Raw genomic sequence first — 25,018 nt, 5'->3', positions numbered from 1 at the left:
CAAAGGTGCTTAACATAGAAATGTACTTAGTTTTCAAATCCTGAATATTAAACATATCTTGTTCTTGAGTAACACTCATCTGAATTCCAAACATTCTCTTAAAAAGTATTTTCATTGAGAGATCAAATATTTAATCAGATTTTCAAAACTGACTCGATGTTTCAGTTTCTAATGGTACTTAAGATTTCTCAGTTCTCTTATGTAAAAGACATCTACAATTTATTTTAAAATGAGCATGTTATTTAAGTGTTTTCAAAAAGAATTCTGAATGTTTCATTCCATTCTGGGCTAATAGGAGAATGTAATACAAACTATGCTCTCAGAAAATTTAGTAGAATTACTATTACAACAATAAAGCTTGTTTTCAATTTAAGAATTATTAATAAAAATATTGTAAGCAATACCACTTGATAATTTCATACTAAGCAAATCACTGGGAAAATGTCTCAGTTGAGAACAACTTATGGTGAGGCTTACAGTCTGTACAAGAAGGCAAATGAGCAGAATATTATAAAAGATGGTTCCCAGTAGAAATTTAGTTGGTATCTCAATGACCTATCTGTAAAATCCTAGGGTGCTTCAAGATGTATGTTTAAATCTGTAAAAATTAGTTTTCTTCTTGACCTGTTGGATGCAAAAGCAGTTTCTGAGTCCTCTTATGTTGGCCTCAAAAGTAAAAGTAAAAAGTTCTTTATAGCCTGTATATGCATTATGAAATAAAAAAAAAAAAGAAAAAAAAAAAGAAAAAAAAAAAGGTTGATTTGCATTCCTATTCCTATTTTTTTTTTTTTTTCTTTTTTTTTCTGAATGTCGACTTGGGAAAACATTGATATATTATGCAATGTTCAGTCATGAAATATTTGTTATATGGTCATAGAATCTTAGCAGAGCCTGAACTGTACATTACTGAATGTCTACAAAGACTGCTCCAAAAGTAATGCCTTCTATTTTATTATGTTGGCCCATGAAATCAGAGGCGGATGTTGGTGATACGACAGTGGAGGCTGAACCTTCCAACCAGTATCCCATTACATTTTGTTGCCGGTTGACAGATGGCAGCAGATAGAAGTCTGTCAATGGTCTTCATTCCTGAAGACCAAACATTGAGGTGGTGGCTTGTATGTTTCAGCAGTGGTGACAGCAACAGTATATTGCTTCTGCTGGTGAAGATTTTTACAGTACAGCGTGCTGTTGGTCATATCTGGTAAAAATGCATAGCTAATGATGTTTACTATCTTGAAAAATAATGTTTTGTAGCTGAGGATTTGCTCTGTAACATAGAGTGATTGTGCTCTTTGTATCCGTTGTAGTTTTTGTGGAAATAAATAGGATGCATTACTTTTGGAGTGACCTACATATGTATTTATAAATTGTCTCATAAATGTAAAATAATTCAAAGTAATACTTGGATAATTATCTAGAATCCATAGAATTTCTGGAAGTAGCTGAAAATCAGCAAGGTTATTTTTACCTTTCACCTAATTCATGTTTTAAATGCCATTGTGCTAACCCTGTACTTGGAAACTATGGCATAAAAGAATTAAAAAATAGACACTGCAGGCCATACTCTGCTGTCTTTCTGCAGCTGAAACCTCTACAAGTTTAACTTGGAAACCTGCTTGGGGAACAGTGGCATACTTTGACCCTTCTCTTTCATTGCAGTTTAATATTCCATAAGTGTCCCTATAGAAACATATATACAGTTCCTTCTAGAGAGCGTAACTTCTTCAAAGTTTATTTATTCTAACAGTGTTTTTTGTTGTTGTTGTTTTTGTTTTTGCTTTGTTTGTTTGTTTTCTCCCTTTTCTTTTTCTTTCCTCCAACTCCTCCTTAAGCTATCTAGCAGCATTTTGGATATATATAACAGTGACCAGGGAATGGCACCAGCTAATATGAGTCTCACAACTGCTTCTTGTCCAGCTAATCTACCAGTAAAAAGGGAACTCACAGGTAAAAGAACTCTGATATTTTAACATTTTACAATTTCAAAAGTGATGGTGTTTCTCTTAAAAGCTGAAAAAAAGTTCAGAAGTTCATTTCCTGAGAATTTTTCAGTGTGCAGTTTCATTTATGGACAAGGACGACGGCCGTGGAGAAATATTTTCTCTCTGTTCTTTTCTTTAGCAATTCTGAAATGTTTGCTCTATAGTTCTTATGAATATCATGCTTCTAATAAACCTAATTATTTTGGGAAACATAGTGAATTCTTCTACATGTTGGCTCCTGATCAATGCTATAAATAAATTATCATCCATTAAATTTGTTCCAGAGTAAAACAAATGGTTCTTTTAAAAGTTCACAATAAGGCTATTCAAGGTAAATTTATGTTAGTGGATTAACAACTTTGAACGTTACATTCAGTTAATCCAAAGAATGCTAACAACTGTGTACAGTTTATTAGTGTCACTCAGAGGAAACAGTGAGCTTGTTCAATATGAGTTATCTTAGAAATCTTATTAACTCTTGCATTATGGGATATGCAAATCCATATTCACATTAGTGTACTGTTTTATCCTGGTGTAAAAGTACAGAAAATTGGAGAAAAATAGTCCTCCATTTTTATATTCTTAAATAAAAAATCTTCCTTAATGAATATCTTAAGTAACCTGCCAGACTTAGCTCAAAAATTGAATACTGGTAGAATATAGATTTGCTTAAGATTTTGTTTAATAACAAAAAGATTAATGAAGTAAAATGACTAAAAGTCTGCTTTTTGTGAAAAGAGGCCATTTTGAAATGGTGACAGGATACAGGACTTGCAATTTAAGGGCTGTTTAATAAATGTTACTTTCTGTCAGAAGCAGATACGCGAGCAATGGCCAAGGAGAGACAAAAAAAGGATAACCACAATCTCAGTAAGTATACGTGCATCTTCCATCTTGTTAAATAGAGTGTATGGGAACCAGTGTACATTAGCTACCATACCTCTGCTCATTGCATCTTACCAGGGTTGTCAAATTTAACTTAGTCTGTGAACAGTCAACTACACAGCTTTCTTCCCCAAACTCGAGTTGTCTTTTACATTTTTCTTTCAGTATACCTTATACGGTATTAATGAATTTCTTTATACAACATCCTCTGTTATTTTACAGTACTGTTGTATATATATCCTGTGCATATACATTTTACTCCATTTCTTTAAGAATTAAGGTGCAAAATAGGCAAGAAAATAGGCAGACAGTGAAAAAGAAAACATAGCAGAAATGATCCAGGCTCCTCACTTGTTACTTACTGAAACATCCAAGTGAGAGACTGCATCTCTCTATTGGTAATTGGAATTGGAAAAGTGGTAATTGGAAGAGAAAAGTAATCATTCAATCAATCAAATATACAAACAAAAATTTATAAACTAGCTGGTGTAGTGAAGCAGGTAAAGCTATGGAAAAAATACATTACAGAAGGAGATCAGAACAGAACTGGATGACACAGTGCTCTGACTGCTCTGAGATAGTTTAAGCTTAAAACAGTGAATTTCATAGTTCAGTGTTTAAATATTAAACTTAAAAACTAAACAACATTTTTTAAAGCCTAGAACAGATAAATATACTCTTATTGCTGAAAGAGAAGTGCCTGTAAGATTGGGTGATTTTTCCCTCTAAAGAGTCATCTAAAGCAAAAATCTGAAGCATTCTCTCTGAAGAGTGTTGAATAAAACAGTAATATTCTCTAGTTCTCCTTTATACTTCTGGCAGAAATAATTCATGAATTACCTAAATTGGTGATTTGATAAAGTGGTAATCACCACTAATTATATCTTTCTTCTCTGGCTATTCCAGTGACATTGGAGAGATTTACAACTTTAGTTGTATGTGCCTGAAAGTGTACATACACTGGTACATTGTGCTGGCAAACAGTGCAACAACTTCCTACTACTTTGATTCTCCAGAAGGCATCCTTGTTTCTGTCTGCACATTTTTAGTGGATCACAAACAAGCCATGTAGATTTTTTTGTTTGTTGCGGGCACATCTTCTCTGAATTACCACAGTATCTGCTGCTGGTCTTGTTTGGGTAGGAATAGAGAGTTTTGGCTGGCCTAGGAAAGGTGGTGGTTAGGAGTTGTCTGGAACTGCCAGAAGAACAAGACAGTTGCAAGCACACATTAGGGATAACAGGTATTACCATTTCCTCCACAATTTGTTTATTTTTTTTTTGCTCTGAGGTCATCCTTTCTGCAATAAAGGTGTTTGTGAAATGTCCTTCAGTGCTAGAAAGTGAGATGAAGACAGTATGCCAGGATCATGGCAAGCAGACTCGTGACATCGCTTCTAGTTAGGCTCCAGGTGTATATTTCAGAGCTCAAAGTCTTTCTGGAGATAGCTCTGCTATATGAACACTTGAACATATTAGCACGTTACCTGTAGCACATTTATTAGCATCATTACCTATTTTAGTTACATTAGAGATGGTGAGAAAAATCAGTTTTTGGAACTTGATCAGAATTATACCGATGTTCATCATAAATGTCCACACTTCAGAGAAATGTTCTTAAACTTTCCTTTTGAAATATTAGATTCTCAATGGAACTGTGAAGGGAATTTAGATCTAAGAAATTGAACCCTTCTTTATGCAATTACAACAATTTAAGCCATTACTTTTTTTTTATTATTTAACAATCAAAAGTATTAAAGCTTTTATGTTTTTTTGCTATCTGATCATCCTTGTATACGTACTTTCATTTTTTAATTGTTGTTTTGGCTTTGGTATAATTTGCTGCTTGAGATTTTTTTTTGTAACCCAGTATATCACTGAAATTGTGACAGGAATTAATCAGGAAAAATATTTCAAAATTTCAAAATTTCAGAATTTCCCTTCTGATTCACTAGCATAACCATTTGAAATTTATTTGCAGGAAATAAATAAAATAGAAAGAAAAAGAAAGAGTCTACTTCTATTGGAATTTTTTTTTCTTTTTTTTTTTTAAGTAGCCAGTGTTCACTATTTTTGATGTGTCTCTTTCAGGACCTTCCCACACTATAAATGTGAATTGAACTGCAACTCCTAAGCTGTAAAACTGCATGTTTAATATACATTCTTTTAACCTCACAGTAACTAAAGACATCATGTTGTTCAATTGCTGTGTGCTTGAATACACTGTGTTCTCCTAAGAGATCCAGCGTGTTTATGCCAATGGGTTGAAAGGAATAACAACAGTACATTCAGATGGACTATAATCCTATCCCCTGAATATGGAAATTTCAACTACAAAGATTGAAATGCTTTAATCTGTAAAGCAAAATTCCTGTTTCTAGGGAGACAAAAATGTTGATACGTTTTGCCAAGAGCATTTCAGGAGGGTAAACCGTAATGTCCAGGCAGGTTTGAACTGGAGTCTGTGAGGGAGAAAGTAGCTGAGTGACACACGAGCCTAAAAGGCTTGCACGGGCGGGCAAGAAGGAAGATCTCTATGTTCTGGGAGAAGGAAAGGAATAAAAGTGAACTAGGTGGTGGAGCTGAATCTGCAAGTGATATACAAATATTACTGTGGAAGGCTGAAGTCAGCCTAGGAAGACCCACCAGGCGTCTCTTGATTGCAGTCTTCTAATTCAGCTGTCCTGGGTTCTAAGGATAGGATTTTTGTGCAGGCATTCAAATTAAGGCATTAAACTTAAAGTGAGCATCTCCATGTATAAATGTAAAGGAACATTTAGCATTCTGCTTGTGCTTGGGTCATTTCTGGTCTGGTGGAGGGTAGTGGTATTAGCATTTTGAGCTCATGGAAAGGTTGTCCAAAAAATGGGGAACATCAGAAACTGCTCTGAAATAAAAGTGGTGGGCTGAAATTGAATCTACCTATTCAGTGCAGCCTTTATTGGGTCCAAGTACCATGTGAAGAGAGCAGATAGAAGTGCAAGATCACACCAGTAGGACATTCACAAATACCACAGCCATACTCCTTGTAATATCTGTCATTCTTCCTCCTCATTTTTTTTTCTTTATTTTTTGTTTCCTGATAGAAAAAGTATAATTTGCTATTCTAGTTTATTTTTTTTTATAATTTGCTATTCAGTTTAGGCTACCCTGGAGCTGGAAGTCCTGAGTAGCTGGCCATTCCACGTACAACAGGATCTGCATTAAAGCACATGAACCAATGATGTTTCTAATCTGTTAATTTCAGCCTCATAATTGTCTTACTATGTTATCTAGATTGTAACAGACTTACTGCATTTACAGAACGTTTGTTTAACATCTCCAGTATGTCCTAGGTATTTTATTTCCTCACTGAATATACTTTCTGTGTCACAATTATGTACCAGAAATCCCCCAAAAGTTATTTTGGGCCACTGAAAAATATGATATTTCTACATATGTATGTGGAGAAAACCTTGTGAGAATGCAGGGGAGAAGTCTCTCTACATTAGTTAAATGGAAGCAGAAAAGTGACAGGACTTCTGTGCGCTCCATTCTGGATTCCAATATTTCAAGAAACCAGATTGAGAGCACAAAGAGGGAGAACTACTTCTAAGAATCACAGAATTACAGAATCATAGAATGACTGAATTTGGAAGGGACCTAAAAAACTTATCTTCTTTTTATGTTTCTAACTAAACTGGAAGTAAATAAAGATAAAATACGTAGTCTTTTTTTTTTTTTTTTTTGCATAGCAAAATTCAAGTAAATATAATTTTTTAATTGTTCAAATAGTGTTTTTCTTCATTTTCTGAATGTTATTGTAAAATTTATTCTAAATATTATTGTGTTGTCCATCACCAAAGGAAACAAATGTTATGTTCTGGGTATTAAATGTTTCTGGAGCATAATGAAGAGGGATGGCTGTATAAGTCCTCTCCATGGTTTAAAATGCTGTAGATAAGAGATAACAAAGCTGTTAACCATGGTCTGTAGCAAGAGTTCTAACAAAATGTGAATATTTCACCATTAAAATAGTAACTTTAGTTTCTTTTTAACAGTTGAGAGAAGAAGAAGGTATAACATTAATTACCGAATCAAGGAGCTTGGCACACTCATCCCCAAGTCTAATGATCCGTGAGTTCAACAGTCTTTCCTATAATAATGTTTATCATTTAAATACAGGAAAAAAAATCATAGTTGCATACTGGCCGTAGGACTGTCTGATGTAATACAAAATGGTTTGTGCCAGGCCACTAGCTTGAATCAGTCTGTTAATGGCAAACTTCTGTCAGATTTCTAGTGCCTGTTGGGAAAACTTATGTGAAAGGATAATAAAATAAAAACAGTACTGGTGTGTCACACACCAGGAAGATGGAGTGGGGAAAAGATAAGCCAAAAACACCACAAGTCTGTGTGATATCTCTGGAGAAGGAAGGAATGATGCTTTCAGCCCTCACCATGGGCCCTCTAGTGGGGTAAGACAAAATATGTGCTGTCAATATCTGCCCTTTGGCTAAGCAAAATAAATAAATAAGCAAACAAAATATTAAAATTCAGGTTAAGAGACTGCACACTGGGCATTTTTCAGAAGTATTCCAGTCAGTGGAGGAAAAAAAAAAGTCCTGAAAAGCAAGGCTAAAAATAATAATTGATATAATAATAGCAATTTATACTAATGCGTATACTTACAGTAATACAAAATGTACATTTCTTAAACTGTATCTGCATTTCCTTCAAGCTTATATTTGTCATCAATATGAAAAAAAAATCTGCCTCAGTAGGAAATACTATTGTACGATTAGCAGTAGCAATTCAGTGGGTTATTTAATGCTAGACTTCAGCCTTTGATATTTTATGTCGCTCAGGGAAGATTTAAGACCATGTTTGCATTTTGCATAAAATTGATTATACACATTTGTTCTTTATCATTTGCATGTCAGTACAGACCTGCACTATACTTCGAAGGAAAACATCTATTGATATTTCAGCTTTTTGTTTTCTTCCGGACTGAGAAACTTTTGATTATATTAAGGATTTCTATAAGACTATAAAACACTGTAAGACTTAGATATAGACAAGATTGGCAAAACTAGACATTTTGAGTGAAATCATCAGAGAGAAAGTTAACATGTCATTACTCTTTGAGAGAATTCACTTTTCATTCTACAGCATCCATTCAAGATTAGATAAATAGGCACATTCTTGTTATTAATATAGGTCTGAGTGTTACAGCGTGCTAAAATAAGAAGTACTTTGAGTGTCCACATAAATTTTTGGACGCTTGTGATCACCTGCAAACAAACACTGGTAAAAGAATTTTAATTTTGCTGGCATATCGTTCAGTATTCAAGGCCATTTGGGCAAATAATTGAAAGATTTCTCAGAAAAACAGTGGATGGCACTGTTGGTTTGCAGCTATAAAGTGATAATGGAAGCAAGTTATATTGCAATTAGAAATGAGCATGAGGTACAGTTTCTAGTTGTAGTTTTGATTACCTACAGAGGTGCTTCAGCTACATGTTTTTGATCTGGATTCCAGTTTTAATTTGTTCAAATTGTTAACAGTCATTTATAATGTACTTACAATGAACGCTCCAGAACTGCAATTTTATTCCAGTAAGTGGATGATAGATTTTACTTACTGATTTTGGAGATGTAGCCTTGGATCAAAGTTTCAGAAAAATATTCTGACTGCATCAGCTTTTCTTGTTTTAGTCTCCAGTCCCACGATTGTGTCCAACAGAGCATTGGCGCTAGAAGAGCTTATGTCTGCAAAAGCAAAAAGCTCTAGGTTATGAGGATTGCTGTCTTCAAAAGGCTGGTAATTGGTACTACTTTTAAAAATGGGCCTATTTTAAAGTGTTCGTGTTGGTATTAAGAAGAAAGAAGCATCAAATATGCTGGACACAATGAAAGATGAAGTTATAACGTAATTTTGCTGCATTTTGGTGCCAAGTTAAATTCGTCTGAAGAAGTGTAAATACATTTTTATACATATTTGTAAGAGGAAATACATCAGTTTGACCATGTCATTTTGTTGGCTGAACAGATCAAAATTATTTATTTCTAGTATCACTCTGTGTTGCCAACTCATAACTCAGAGTCCTTATCTTCTCTTTCAGTTCTTTCCTTTTCCCTAGAATACCTTACTGTGCCCCCAATCTGCCCTCCTCTTCTTTGAAAGAAAGATGTATCAGCTCTTACAATATTTTATCTGTAACATTTTACCACACATCACATTTTCACCTTATATATTGATTTTTGAATATTCTTCTTATATTATAGTGGGAGTTTGGGTGTGAAGGGAGAAACCTTACTGATGCATGGACTAATGATAATGAAACAAAACAGCCTTTGCATTGAAGAGCAAATACTGCTATGACTAAGTCATTGTGGTTAGCATGCCTGTCCCAGATGACTTGCTTCAATAAGATTATGTTCAGACTCAGGAGTAGAAAAGGGCATTTTTGATGCTATTTGGAAATCTTTTATGAATCATATTTCTCAGAAGTTTTTTGTTTGTTTTTATTTTATTTTACTTTTGTTAGTTATATGGTGAACTTGTTTGGCTCCTACAAAGCCTCTACAGGGACTTGCTTTTGAAAAGATAAAATCCCTATTCTCTTCCTCTCCTCTTTACTATTTTTCAATTTAATGATGATAACTATGGATTATGTTGCTTGAATGAATAGATGTTTTAAGTTCACTTCATTAGCATTGGAAAATAGAGATAAGTTGGAAAGAACTTTGCTTCCTTTGTTTAATTTTCAGAGCTTAGATAGCTAAGTGATAGATGTTTCAGAAATGCAAAACTCTTGGAAAAATTTGAAGACAGAATAAAAAAGGCCCAAAATTTTAATCATATTTAGCTGAAAAAACAAAACTTTTTTTTTTTTTTTTTAATTATACTCACTTTTACATTCTTGATTTCTTCATGTTTGGCCTTTCAAAATCTGGTGGCTAACAGGGTGATAGAGGGTGGGAATAACAACTCAAGAACTGTTTTAGGTAGATAGACTGGAATTGTCAGAAATACTGAGAAAAAACATCTTTCCTTCATGAATTCTTGTCGTTCTACCAAACCAAGATGCTAAAAGAACGTCTAAGTATTTTGGACAGAATTAGTGGATTGCTCTCACTCTGCTCTGTGCACCTGTGCCTGATGTTCTGTCTGTAGTCTGTGGGCAGACCTTCTAATGGCCAGCATGGCCTCATTTCTTGTAAAGGAAAAGCTTGTGTACACTCAAGCTATTATAAAACAGAAACTTGCTGCCTCTTTCAGGAGAATACGCTTGGTAATTGTACAGGTCATCAAAACAGGTGCAAAGTCCTTCAAAGTGTTTCTTTGAACAAGCTCAGTTTAAAGCTAATTTCTCAGAAGTAGAGAAATAAATGGTCTGCAAACATAGTTTCAACTTCACAGATGTATTTGTTATTATTAACTTCTCTGCAGCTAGCAAACCCTGTGACTACTGCGCGCTCCCAAACTTTGCTTTCATTACTTAGTTTTAATCTTAGAAGATCGGGTGCTCATGTCCCTCCTCCGGATGTCCTTCAACTTGTAAAAGCTAGTGAAGCTCCTTTGACTTCAACAAAGATACTTTAATGGAAGCAATTTGAAAATTAGTCTAATGGCTGTGTTTTGTTTTTTTCTCTTCTCCTAAGTGAGCAACTCTCCCAGATAAGAGTTTCGCTAAATTTCTGGGCCAGATTGTTTCATAGAGAGATTTAGCTGATAAACTTAAGAGGAGCTAGGGTTCAGACTAATAAAACACTTTGTGTATTTTACTCACTTGCTACTTTTCCATGCCAATCATATTAAGCGTGGTAGACCTATATTAATTAAATTAATGCCTGTAACTTTCTTAAAGTTTCAAATTATTGTAACGTGTAGAAAGACACAATTCACTTGAAATTAAGTAAAAACCTGTGGTAATTCTAAGCTCTAAATAGCATACTTATACCTGAGATGTCACTGGAGATTCCCATCTTGAAAAGTTATTGTCTTCCTATCTTTAGCTCTTTGTTGTTGTTTAACTCAGAAGGCAGCTCAGCACCACACAGCTGTTTGCTCACTCCCCATAGTGGGATGAGGGAGAAAACAGGAAACAAAATAGAACGAATGGGTTGAGATAAAAACTTTTTACTAAGACAGACAAAGAAATTAAAAGTAAATGCAATGATAAATATATATACATATATTGTCCACATAATTAATGGCCACCCACCAGCCAACACTCAAGTAACTGCTGATCAGCAGCCTGCTTGCAGTGCAACATCTCACCACCCTCTGACTGGTGCACAGCCAATTCCCAAGCAACATCTGCCCCCTTAGCCAACTGCCCACAGTTTTAGAGCTTTCTGCATGATGTGGCATGGAATAATCCCTGGCCTGTTTTCATCCAGCTGCCCCAATTTTGCCCTGCGCCATGTTCCCATGCCTTGTTGGTTATGGCCCCTTGTCCAAAGAGTTGCCCAGCCCTGGGCATGTGCAAATTTCTGAACCTCCATAACGGTTTCTCATCTATGTAGTGCATCAGAAAAAGCCAGATGGTCTAAATCCCCAGGTCCCATACCTGTCTACCATTTGCCCTGTACATTTGGCAGAATGACAGCTACTTTGGTGGAGGCCTTCAAGAGTTCTTTCTTACCTTTGGGATAACAGTGTAAGTTTCCTTGGCCGTTTTGAGAGCCTGAATTAAAACCATAGATACTCCTACAAGAACTAAATCCATTTAACACCACAATTTTACTTACTCAGATTGTGAATAGAGTCAAGTCTCATTAACTAAAACAACAGAATAATGGAAAGTGGTAACTGACAAGGACATAATTTATATTTCTTCTTGACTCTATAAATATCAGGGTATAAGTGTAAGTATTTGGAAGAGATACTTAAAAAGAATGCACTAAGTTGATTACTTCTCTACTCCAACTTCAGATTCTAACTAGTTTGAATATCTTTTTCCCTCTTGAGCCTGTCTTATAGGACCAAAATGTCTGTAAGTCAAGATGGTTAATTTTAAGCTACCTTGCAGTGAAATAAATAGTTTAGATTGACTCTTCTAAATTTAACGCAACACTAACTATCCTTGTGTCGTAAAATAATGAACTTTGTCAGGAATTCATGATTTTCAACAAAATTTATTCCTATTAAGGCCTCTAATATGTTTCATGAAGGAATACATGGAAAATTAATAAGTGGATATGTGAAACTCCTTGAACACATGGTACATTTGAACAAGTGCGCGGTTAGTAAGACTTCTTGTAAGCTGGTAGTTAAAACATGGTTTTCTGAATGGGAGATGGGTTAATTTTTACTTTGAATTGGAATCTGGTATTTAGCTGTGAATTTTAACTTGAGTTATGTTGTTCCAAACTTGCTGAAGCAGTAATTTTTGTCATACTTCTGCCATTGTGGTTACCAAACCATGATTTGTGTAGTCTATCATCAGTGAGGAGTGGCACTCAGCACAGACCTTTTTTTTTTTTTTTTCTCAACAAGCTTAAAAGCAACCTCATTAGTAAGTCAGGTAAAAAGAGTAGTATATTTGAAACGATCTTTAAAAATTTAGGCTTAAGTCCTCAGTAATGTATATTTCCTAGTTCATTAATGCAGAAATACTGCACATAGATTTTAATCTCAGAGTTAATAATAAAAGCAATTTTCACTAAAAATATAAAAACTGTAATGGTAGAATCATGATATTGCATTTAGCTCTCCCACAAAAAGTCACTTTATTACTTTCTTTTGACACTTATTTTCATTCTGGGATTAATTTTACTATATAAGGGCTTCTTAACTATTCTATTAAAATTTCCATTCAGAAGCAATAATATCTAAGAGTGAATAATAGTCATGTAAATCATTATTTCATATTAATGTAAAAGATTTTGTAAGTTCTTATGAATTCTGCTGACATGCACAATTGTGAAAAGGTTATCTCTACATTCTGCAGTGATATGCGCTGGAACAAAGGAACTATTTTAAAAGCATCAGTGGAGTACATCAAGTGGCTACAAAAAGAACAACAGAGAGCCAGAGAATTAGAACACAGACAGAAGAAATTAGAGCACGCTAACAGAAGACTTCTACTCCGAATTCAGGTCTGTATGAGGGAGTTGTCATGAACTTCAAAGCTTTCTCAGTATTCCTACCTCATCAAATTTTATTAATCTGTATCATTTTTTTCCCAAATGTCACTTACAGCAAAGCCATTTTCCCTGTTTATTGCGGTGTAGATTGAGGAAAGGATATATTTTCAGATTTCTAAGAAATGCCTGTGATCATTATACCTTACATAAAGGAATATGTGGAAAGTTAATAAAGTATGTGTACAAACAGTATATATTATGGACTAGGAAGGACAAAAAGGAAAGCAAAAGGTACATCTCTTGTGCCAAAAACACAATACAGGACTTAAAATTCCTTTCTGTGTTTTCATTTTCTTCTGTATTTCACATTAAAGTTCTTTAGGTATAGTGTGCAATGTTGTATCTGCTCTTGACACAAATGAACATGATGTGGTGGTGGAAATGCATATATGACTATGCACACATGCAATGATGACTTAGCTAGACAAAAAAATCAGTCATCTTATGTATTGTAATTTACAGCTATGTATGTATATTGTGAGAAATGTGAAGTAAAATATCCTCTGCATCTTTGGATAGCAGTGCACAAAAAGTTTGCAACAGTTTTCTGTCAGTTTTGTTAAGTAAAGAAGGCAATGATTTCAGAAAACCTCTCGTGCATCTTGCATTCCCGCAGGAGAGCTGTTTAATGGTGAAAATGGAATTAAAAGGAAAACTAACAGGTGGCTCAATGCAGATTTTCATAGATTAATAATTTTGTATTTTACAACATAGTTTCACAGTTGGACAAGAAAAATCTTTAATTTGCATGTATAGTCTGTATACTTATCATGGTAGTTCTGAAACATTATTTCTCTTCCAAAGTCATTATCTAATTATCCTTATTTATTTATTCATTTATTTATTTGTTTGTTATTTATTTACTTAAACTTTAGGAACTAGAGATCCAGGCACGTGCGCATGGCCTTCCAGTCATGTCTTCACTCAATGCAGTAGATTTAGCTGCTCAGGTCACCAAGCAACAGTCATATCCAGAGGAGAACTCTGTAGACTACTCTCATCAAATGCCTCTGGCTCATGGACCAAATTCTGATGTTTGTGATGGATCTACAGCCTTTTCTGATCCACTTTCCCACTTCACCGATTTGTCCTTCAGCGCAGCTCTAAAAGAAGAGCAACGACTAGAGGAAATTTTATTGGATGACACAGTATCACCATTTGGAGCAGACCCTCTCTTGTCCTCCACATCCCCAGCTGCATCAAAAGAGAGCAGCAGGAGAAGCAGCTTTAGCACAGATGATGGAGACGATTTATAAAAGCAGAAAGGGCCTCGCATTTCCTTGAACCACTTGCTAACAGACTGAGTTGAACATAAGCATGGTGTGTGTGCTTGTTCCAAATATGAATATGGAAAACCACTGTGAAGATAACAGGCAAGGCTTAAATCAGCATTTACTTCACAGGAAAAGGAGATATACATGGATTCAGATCACTGTGCCCCAGATTCACATCATCTGTTCACAGCTGACATTTGCACAAATCTTTCTTCCCTGGAAACCTTTTTACTACTGTTCCACGACTTTTTATAGCAGTATGAAAATGCTTTCCACAAAAGGAATGTCTGTGTTACACAAACGTGTTCAGACTCTGTCTTCAGTCTGCATTTACATTTATCTGTTATATATGTGCTGCTTAGTAATTTGCTATTTTTTTTATAACAATGAGAATATTGTGTTAAAAATTCTACAAAACATGAGAAACAGTAGGAGAATGTGTAAACTGGGAACTGTAGAATGATACATGTTTTAAAATCTGAAAAAAAAAAAATAGTAATTCATTTGCACAAGTGAAGTGAGCATGAATTTAAAGCCACATAGATTTCCTGTAATGATACAGGAGAAAAATAGAAACTAACATAATGACAGAAACACAAAGAAATCCAAACAGAAAAAGGTGATGTTTCAGTAGAAAGTGTTTAGAAAGACTGTGGATGTACAAGACTGAACAAAGATATTCCACATTACCATCAGCACAATTTAAAACAAATACTACTGGTAAAAGTGCTGTGTCAGCTGCTTATTCCAAGAATAATTAAGCTGTATCCTTCTTGATGTGGAAGAGATAAGAATATGCAACAGTGTGCTTCTGGACTGTGCTTCCAGAGCTTTTTGGGAGCACATTAAGGTTTTTCTAAAGGGAGTCTGTCTTTTCCATAGCTATGCCTTTGCATTGTTTGTGAATAGAGAGAATTGGCCAGATTTCCATTATACACATTGAAACAATGGTAATTCAATTTCAAATTTGCCTTTGCAATCACTATAGAAAAGCAAGTAAGACTTCAAATCAAAGGAAATATTTGGAAGACTTGATGCGTTTTCCTGGAGTACACTAAGTGCAGTCATTCTAATTGTAATATTAACATGCAGAAAATAAGCTCGTACAAGTTCTTCATTGCTCTTCCTCCACCAGCATCAAAAGAGCATATTTGGGAGTTTTCTAATCATTCAAAATATATTTCAAACGTATGTGTTAAGTTTTGCAGTCACTGAGCCCTGCTTAATTTCCCAGAAATTCGCCTTTTCCCATTGAACTTTTACATGGGAGGTAGACCACAGTTCTGAACTATATTGACTTTAAATAACATCTTGAGTTTTATGACTATTATAAGGACTGCTCTAAAAAAGCATTATAGTTTTAAAAAAACTTACAGTTTTAAAACATCCATTAAATGTTTTAAAGTTGATTTTCATTCTTCTGGCAGTTGCTTCAGTCTGAAGCACCAGATTTTTCTTTCTCTTCCAGCTTGAGAAACCTAGCAGGAGGTAGGAAATGCTCCTTCTGCTATTGCATTAAGCACACTCAAGCTGTCTTCGTTCATACAGTTTCCAGCACCCTCCTCTCTGCAAAAGCTAAATGTATCCATGCCTGTGGGTGTGTATTATGATGATGATGTTTCACTACCATTACGCTGTTTTCTAGAAGGAAGTGGTCATTAGTGTTTTCCCTGTATTGCACCATCATCCTTGAAATGGTGATACAGGCTACCAAAAATGATACACCAGGGCACCACACGCTGAAGATATTGATGAGATCTTTGTGAGGGTAACTGTATCCCAGGTTGTTTTGAATAAGCATCCCCTCTCCCACTTTGATGTGGTGAGACTGCTGTGCAGCTGGGAAGGCTGCTGGAGGGCCAACCAGAACACAGTGCCTTCTGGCTTGCGCAGAGGAAAAGGATTGCACGACTGCAGCAACAAACCCTGATGTCCCTCCTCAGGCAGAATTTCTCTCCTGTCCATGAGAGTTTTACTGGACTAAAATGTAGTGTGCGCAAAACACATTTTTAGCTCTTCCCCAAATCATACAGATCCGTTTAATGAAATCCCATGAAAGAGATGCATAATTTGTCCATGGCTCTGGGTCTAGAAAAGAATTTAAAGACGTACAGAGTTTGACCTCAAGCAGGGCAGGGGGTGAGGAGAACTGGCTATTTTTGTCAAAATGTATTAAATGATAAATGATGAATTCTTGCTTGTTTTCAGTAGCAGCTGTTCAGAGCTGGTGGACACGTTCTTACAGAATACACAAACTAGCAGACCGATAATTACACAAAAGGAAAAGGGAGCTGAAATACTAACATCCTGTTTAATTCATGAAATGGATATGGATACTATCCTAAGAACAGAAACTTAGATTATTTCACTGTGCATAGCATAGATGGTGTGAAAAGCTACAGCAAGTGCAAACGGTTTTAACAAACAGAATACAGTTGTTTTATGTATTAAAGTAACTAAATATAATTCACTCATTTAATCTCAATAAGAACACTGTTACTGTAATACCTTTTGACTTTAATAGGGCTGTATATATGAATGGAGGATGTAAAATTATTGTAATTTAAAATTATGTTAAGTCTCTTAGATAAGTAAAGGCATTTACATTACTATTATGAGACTGTAGAATATTTTTATAATAATTGCTATTTTTCATTGTTAACCATATAGTATCTTGTTTTCTAAGTCAATGTATGCATACAGAATGTACTTTATTACACGCTGTATATGCAATCTTTTTCAAATTGCATTTTATACAGGCTGGTATTTTATGTTTATTATATGAATACAATTAAAGGACTGAAATTAAAACATCTCTTTATATTTCCCTTGTGAAACTTCGCTACCCAGTCCCACGAAGAATGCCATCACAAGACAATATAATAACATCCTCTAAGAGCACCTGAGATACTGAACAGACAAAACACTTCACAACTGCTAAACATTTAGTCCATTATGATACATCATGATCCAGTAGCCTCCCATTAATAAAAATAATTGATACATTCTTTAATATGGTCTCCTGCCATCTGCTTATTCCTGCTGCTAAGGCTTTGATTTATGGAAAGTGTTTTCAGAATGTTGCGAAATTGCTAGCAGGCATGATGATATCAGTTAAATCACTAAGAAGCTCTACAAAAACCTTTTAATGTACTAGATGTTCCCCAGACAATCTAGGATAAACAGAATATTGTATTTTAAGATGTAAAACGTTTTTTTAAAGCTGATAATTAGGTAGCATTTTGGCACTAAAAGATATTCTTTCTTAATGAATTGTGTAAGAATTTGGGTTGCTTTTTGAATTCCTAATATCAAAAGTGCTGCTTTCATTACAGTATATTTGGTGCTTTCTGTGCATGGCATGATGCAAATACTGTTAAGTAGTAACATATACTTCAGCTACAGTTTTGTAATAGCTCATTGTTTCTTGTATAATGGTGCTCATTGTTTGTGTACATCAGATAAACATTTTATTTGTAATAAAAATGCTCTCCAGAATCTTTATTTCATCAAATCAACGACATCCATATCAGCATTAAAACAGAATAATATCATAAATGTTATTTAAAGTCCAGTGATTAGCCATTGAGGGAAGCTTTGCTTTTTTTCTACACATTTATTATGCACTTAGGATTTGATCATAAAAGATACTCAGTTCCTTGTGAGGGACTCAGTTCCTTTGTGAGGGACTGAGAGCCCTCAGTTCACTTTGAAGAAAGGCAACGCTCAGCCTGTTGCAGGATCAGATTCTTAATGGCTGAATAAACAGCATCAGAAAATAAAATCAGAAGTTATTTCAAAGATCAGAAAAGCACACTGCTTGATTAAAAGTAGTGATATTTGCAATTGAGAGACAAACAGATTTGATGTCAGCATCATTTGTGCTGACAGCCAATGAGAGATCAGAGGAAAATGTATGAAGTTGTGATAATTATCAGACCAGAAGTCTAATTATAAAGGACGCTACGGTAGTGAAGTATGCTAAGGCTTATTGGTTAAATCACTAGTACCCATCAAGTTAAATATATATCAATTTCATTAATTGGCAACCACAAGACAAGTGTTCTATATTCAGGGTGGTGATGATTTTGATATAATCCACCGCATTGTGGTTAAGTATATGATTCATGTAATAAGAAAAAGATGCCTCCAGGCTATTGTTCCTAGCATGGATTAAAATTTACATATTGCTTCTCCTTATGTCAAAACATCTGGTGCCTGCAAATGCTAACATTTCGTTTAAAAGTTTCACAAGATAGGAAAAGTGGATTGGAAACACTGCCTGTGAATCATTCAAGCATTATAATGGAATAAGAGGCTGAGTTATGAACAGGCAGATTGAACAATAGTATAGTCAAAGAGATTCATATGCTTATGAGTTTGATAGGCAACACTTTGTACAAGGAGAGGAAATGCCCCAAATCATACAAAATAATGTTTGGGGGTATTTTATTTTAATTTATTTTTTTAATGTCATTGAAATAAATCATCTCAGTTCCTTTCCAAACTGCACTTTTTTTCCAAATAAAATCCATGTACGTAAGTGGATGTAGTTAGTGCTAAGATAATGGCTAATGCATTCATTTCATTCATGCATTTCAGTATGTTGGCATTCATTTTCCCTTCTGCTATGTAGTTTCATCAGAAAATTATATGACTCTTTACTTTTTCTATCTATAAATATATGTTACATCACTATATCAGTGTGTACATCAAGGTATATCTCAAAAAATTTGGATGATCAGCTATCCTAATGCTCTCAACTATGTGAAAAACCTGCCAGTCCTTGTACCAGCACTTAGACTTAAGATCTTTTATCTGTTGATTTCTAGATAGGGTGTTGGATATTAATTTTGAGGTATAAAAAAATAAATTTTCTGGTGCTAAATTACCTGAAAAGCCCCATCACAGGCTGCTGAAATTAGTGGAAGCCCTCTGTATGAAAGGAGGCAATGAAGATACTATTTTCCATGAATATTTCCCAGAGTACTTTCCCCTACTGACATCCAAGGAATAGCTAGGAGTGCATGTCTGTTCAGTGCAGATGGTGGCGATACATTCTATTTATTTGCAGTGTTCTTGCCTTCAGTGTCCACATGATTCCAAATTATTTAAATTTAGTATTCCACATTTGGAAAAATTCGTTAGCTAAATATTTCACATTGCCTTCCAAGAACAGACTGAATTAAAGCAGATTAAAAAATAAAGCCAGATTTTCTTTTTCAATTCTTTGCTGCTCCTTTTGCCTGTTGATGGCACTGTGGTACACCTGAAGAGATGGAGAAGCAGACTTCTTCAGCGTGTTGTTTCTACTTCCTGGCGTCTCACACAGTCAGGCCAGTTCTTGGAGCAGCCTGTGATACTCCTGATCAATTTGTCTAACTTCTTCATTTGTGAAAGAATATTTTTTTTAGATGCCCAGTTTTCGTTGTTTATCGCTCAACTCCAGAGCAGCTTTAAAATCAGAGCAATACTTCGTTGGTGGAAAATTTTTCCCTTGTTCTTCCATTCAAAATTTTGAATTTGTCTTTTTATCAATTAGTGGCACAGCCATATTTTCTCATCATTAAGGTGAGGAACCTCACCAAGAAAAGCTTCTGCATCATTCCAGAGCACTAGGAAAATTAAATACCTGGAATCATTGCAGAAATACCATTTCCACTGGAAAACGATTTCTACAGCTAACACACACAACCAGCTTGCTATAAAAACAAACCAACATAAAGCAATATAGTCATACTGGGAGGTAAAGTAAGCATGGTCAGCAGTAAGCACGGAACATACAATCAACTTTTGCAATAAAAATTTAAGTAGTGTTGTCTCCATTTGGGAATTTACACTTTAAATTACACCCAGTTTTTTTAAATTACACCCACTTTTTATTTATTTATTTATTTATTTTCCCCCAGTGGGTAAAAACAAGGGAAAACAAAGCTCAAGACAGCTAAATATAAGCTAAGGTGAAGACAGGGATTGTGGAAAACTAAAGAAGGTACATTCCTGATCCCAAAATATCACAAATGGATGCCAGTGCACTGAGGGAAGATCTCTCAAAGGCAAATTTGAACCTGAGAGACAGACAGGGGAGCCCCTTCCTTCAGGGAAAGAAAAGATGTTATTTCTGTCTCTCTTCAGGCTATTCACAGCTTCCATGTTAAGCTAGGAGTGCTGCTCCTCGCCCACCTCTCTCACATCACTTTTTCTCTCCTCATCTTTTCAAACTGTGCTAGATTCTGGAGCACAGAGCACAGATATTCGTCCCTTCCTGCTTTGCTGATGTATGAGGAGCATCAGCGACTTCTCCTCCTTGTCAGAGCCCAGCTACAGCCTCAGCCAAAGCTGATCAGTCAGTGGTTCAGCATATTGGTAGCTGTGCAACAATGCCAGTGTACTACTAATACAATGTACTACTAATATGGTTATGTAAAATGTCAAAAATGCTATGTTACATGCCTTGATATTTAGTATTACCAAGCTTGGGAATAAAATAAACTTGTTTTTCCTGTAAGTCTTTCCAGTTCAGAGGAGCTAAACTAGTTCTGACGCTCATTATAGTGGAATCCAGTAGGAAATGGATGTCTGGTTCCCTTATGCACCTGAAACTCGAGGCCGGGTGGTTGTGAGCTCCAGGCACACTTTTTGGTGTTACCCATTTGTGAGTGCACACTGCTTGATTTTGACTGCCTTGCTGGTGAGGGCAGACTATTTCCATCAATGGTCTCCTGTTTGCTTTTTATGCTAAGAGCTTTTATACCTTTTCTCTTGCACCCAAAGCAAAAATTATCTTTTCCATATACCTATAAAAATATGCATATTACTGCCTCATATAACAGCTTCATGTTCTATATTCTCCGTGTTCAAAGGAGGGCAACAAAGCTGGTGAGGGGTCTGGAACACAGGCCATATGAGGAGAGGCTGAAGGAGCTGAGAATGTTCAGCCTGGAGAAGAGGAGGCTCAGGGGAGACCTTATTGCTCTCTATAACTTCCTGAAGGGAGGTTGTAGTGAGCTGGGGGTCGGCCTCTTCTCTCGTGTCATTAGTAATAATGAGTAATAGGACCAGGGGGAATGGTTTCAAGCTACAGCAGGGGAGATTCAGGCTGGACATTAGGAAGTATTACTTTTCAGAAAGGGTGGTCAGGCACTGGAATGGACTGCCCAGGGAGGTGGTGGAGTCACCGAGCCTGGGGGTGTTCAAGGAAAGACTGGATGTTGTGTTGAGGGACATGGTTTAGTAGGAGCTATTGGGAATAGGTGAACGGTTGGACTGGGTGATCTTTTAGGTCTTTTCCAACCTTGGTGATTCTATGATTCTATGATTCTATGATTCTATGATTTTGCTGGTATAGCAGAACCGAGGAGTAAGCACATTTTTTAGGAATACTTTCAAATATATTCCTACACATCTGTCTCCTTCAAAGATGATTTTCTGAAGCAATGGTTTCTACAGAACCAGTTCCTTGTGGCACTCTCTGTGCAGCATCTTTACTCCTCTACTGGCCCACTGAATTTGAGGAGGATGTGGAGGGGTGCCATATGTCACTTTTCCAGGCTTGGATCAACTTTTCCAGTATGGATCAACTTCATAAATATTACTTTTCTGTTATAACAGTGGGGGACATCTGCCAGCAAGAGGCAGTGGAAATCCTATTCTCATTTAGCACAAGGTCCTATAGCTTCCTCATCTGTAAAATACAGAGATTCCTAGGTCTGCATAATAAATAATAATACACGTATGTGGTATATGATTCTAATGATGTAATTCAGCTTCAGGTTTTTACTGCCATTCATAAACTGCTTCAGCAGACTTCTTGTAATTTATGATATCAATAGAGCTCCTTAAATTACATCCTAGATTCTGCCATGTCTTGCCCTATGAAAGGAAAATGGCTTTGTATCCAATATCACTGCAAGAAGGAGAATGAACAAGAGTCAAGTGTCCTTTATTGAAGGCGAATATTGCCTTCATAGTGTGCAATATATGAGTATTGAGCGCTTGACAACAACTGCAGTAATCCTCAACTTAATTGTTTGCTTTGAAACTATGAGGAGTTTCCTAGCACTGATTTAAAATGAGTTCGTCAGTGTCATGGGAAAGGTGAGGCCATCTTTCTCTGTGTTCTGCATTTTGAACCCACAGCTTCTAACTCAGAGAATGTCAGGGAGAAAACAGCAGCTGCAAAATGTTGGCATCCGCAGTCTGGCTAAGGATCCTCTTCCTCTTGCCTAGGTTTGGCTGCCATGCCACAATCTGCTGGGGGAGAGCTGAGAGCCCTGACTGAAAGGATTGTTCCTGAGGTCCATGGAGCCCAGGGCAGGGAATTGCTCTTGGCTGGAGTCTGAATCCATGATGGCAGTTCTAAATATTTCCAGACATGACCCAGGTAGAAATTGTCTTTTCTGTCTTTGTTAGGAAAGGGGATAAATCCCTGTGCACCACTAGGGAATGGATTGCAGCATGATAGACTATTGTCTCTGCAGGTTTTTTTCCCCTTTATTTGTCCTCCTAAAATGAGGGGTGGAATAGGAATTCTTCAAAAGTAAGTGGAGACAAATGGCCAATTTAGCACTGAGTTATTCTAATTCAGGTGCTTTCTTCCTCTGCAATGCATAAGCCATTCTTAAGCGGAGGAGTCCTGGGGGTAGTGGCTTCAGGGGATCCATCATTGCCATGACTCCATCAAAGCCCTTCAGGGGACAGGAGGTGGTGTGGAGGCTCTGAACCTCACTGGGAGACAGCTGCTGTAGTTTCCCATCACATGAATACTTTTATTCCTGCCTAGGGAATGATCTACTACTGCTAAAAATCAACAGAAAAGAAAGTTGCATAGAAGCAACTTTTGCAGAACCAGACACACTTCTGACTGTACAACAGTAAGCACATTATTTGTTAGGTTTCAGCAGTAAAAGCCATTTGTGTTAGACAATAAAGTTGGATTCAGTAGAAACACTACCACCAATATACAGGCCTAAATATTTGAAATGTTAATAACATTTGTAGTAGCTTCTTTTTAAGACTTGCAGATACCTATGATTTTTCAAAGATTTTTCAGATGGAGTTTCACCTTGATTATTAACTCAGAGGGAAGATGACTTTACAGATGTTTTCTTTGCAGAAGGTGCAGGAAACAGTTTTAACTGATTTTATATAGGTAGGGAAACTTGTGTAGTTTGTGTTTCAGAACAGTTGAGCTGATATTAGGGGAGCACTATCAGATTTATACTACATAAATAATACAAAAACCGAAGACCTGTTCCGAATATCCCACAAGTTTAAAAATACTTCAACTTGGGCTTTGCATATTAAATATACTGATATCTGTACAGCAGGAAATGCAGTGAAGGCAAATGAGGGGGCATATGAAATTTTCTCTGCTTTTTAGATAGTTCCCTAATCTTACTGCAGCTGTACCTAACTATATAGGATAACATGCCAACTCACTGGAATGTTATCTGGACTGCTTTTTATTGCATTTGCTGTATATTGCAGGAGGATTTTCTCTTTTTTTTTTCTTTCTTTCTTTTTGGCACAATTTAATTCTAGTGGCACTGTGTAATTTCCATCAACAAAAGAAATGAAATGTATACAGTAGAAAATGGATCCTGTTTTAAAATACTCAGCCCTGTCAGGTGTCCATTAATCTATATATATTCTGCGTAGGATGTGGAAAGCAATATGAGTTTTCACATCCTTTGTATTTAATATTTACCTGTGGGCATGTATAAAATAATTCTAATAAATCCACAGCTACTTACAATTTACAGAATGGGACTAATGCTGGTAGTTGATCCTAAACTGACACAAACCAGATATTCTCTTAATGTTACTCCAAGGAATTTTAAACTGACTCTGTTAAAGCCAAGGTTATTTGCCTTGGGGATGCCTAATGGAAGGGTTATTATAACACTGTCCACAAATAGGTGTCTTGAGAGAGCCAGGGCCATAATACTTCATTGACAGCTAATAGATTGTGCTATTGCTGTATCATAGTGATCTTTGAGGCCAAAGGTCATACCTCTTCCTTAATATTTAAATAAAGATACTTGACTAGAGCAGAAAACAGCTTATTGCCAGTGATGGCTGCTGCTCAATTTACAAGAACCTTTACAAAGTCATGCTAATTCCTGGCCTCCTTAGAATGCACGATAACCTTTCATAAATCCATCTTTTCCAGATGTCCTTGGAAATGACAGTTATAAAACTACAAATGATTTGTAATGCAAAATGGGACTGACAGACTTGGAGATTAGTTCTCAATATACTAAAATGACTAAAGACTATAGCTAACAAAAGACTTAAAATGCATCAATAAGTATCTGCCAAAACAGCTCAAGAGTATCTTAAACATGCTCAGTAATGTCTGGAATATAAGAAATTTTCATGACTGTAATATGACAGGTGACCATTTTTCCTGTAAGGGTCTCAGAGTAAAAACTTTCTTTCTTTTGGTTGATCTGGAAGACATATTTTGAATTTCTTATGGTTTGAATATGCAGCATTTTATTTATCTGTGTCATTCTTTTCATAAATAGAACTGTTCAGGAACCAAATAGAATTGTTTTTGAGATTCTACTGGGATGTATTCGCTTCACAGTAAAAATGTGTTATAGAGCATATTTAAATATGGAAAGTGCTGCAGAAAATATATTTGGTTAAAATTAATAATACTCCTTTGACATTAAGAAGGAAAATAAATCTCTAAAATTTCTGAAAGTATATATGATCAGTGTTATTAAGT

General features: G+C 35.8%; 1 protein-coding gene across 6 annotated transcripts in view; it reads left to right on the top strand.

The window, feature by feature from the left end:
• The window catches only part of TFEC (transcription factor EC), a 63,772-nt gene extending 48,254 nt beyond the window's left edge, over positions 1-15,518 (top strand). For 4 of the 6 annotated variants that reach the window (XM_052668467.1, XM_052668466.1, XM_052668465.1 and 1 more), the window contains 5 exons: positions 1,836-1,950; positions 2,799-2,855; positions 6,910-6,985; positions 12,811-12,958; positions 13,882-15,518. In XM_052668467.1, the coding sequence (XP_052524427.1) occupies positions 1,836-1,950; positions 2,799-2,855; positions 6,910-6,985; positions 12,811-12,958; positions 13,882-14,262 (777 nt within the window). In that variant the 3' untranslated portion in view covers positions 14,263-15,518. The remainder of the gene's footprint in view (positions 1-1,835; positions 1,951-2,798; positions 2,856-6,909; positions 6,986-12,810; positions 12,959-13,881) is intronic. The other 2 variants (XM_052668470.1, XM_052668468.1) reach the window with 2 other exon arrangements.
• The last annotated feature ends 9,500 nt before the right edge of the window (positions 15,519-25,018 follow it).

Source organism: Tympanuchus pallidicinctus, unplaced genomic scaffold (genome assembly GCF_026119805.1).
Source record: "Tympanuchus pallidicinctus isolate F22 unplaced genomic scaffold, pur_lepc_1.0 scaffold8, whole genome shotgun sequence".
NCBI lineage: Eukaryota > Metazoa > Chordata > Aves > Galliformes > Phasianidae > Tympanuchus > Tympanuchus pallidicinctus.
The sequence above is the reverse complement of the archived record's forward strand: the minus strand, read 5'-3'. Positions and strand labels throughout refer to the sequence as shown.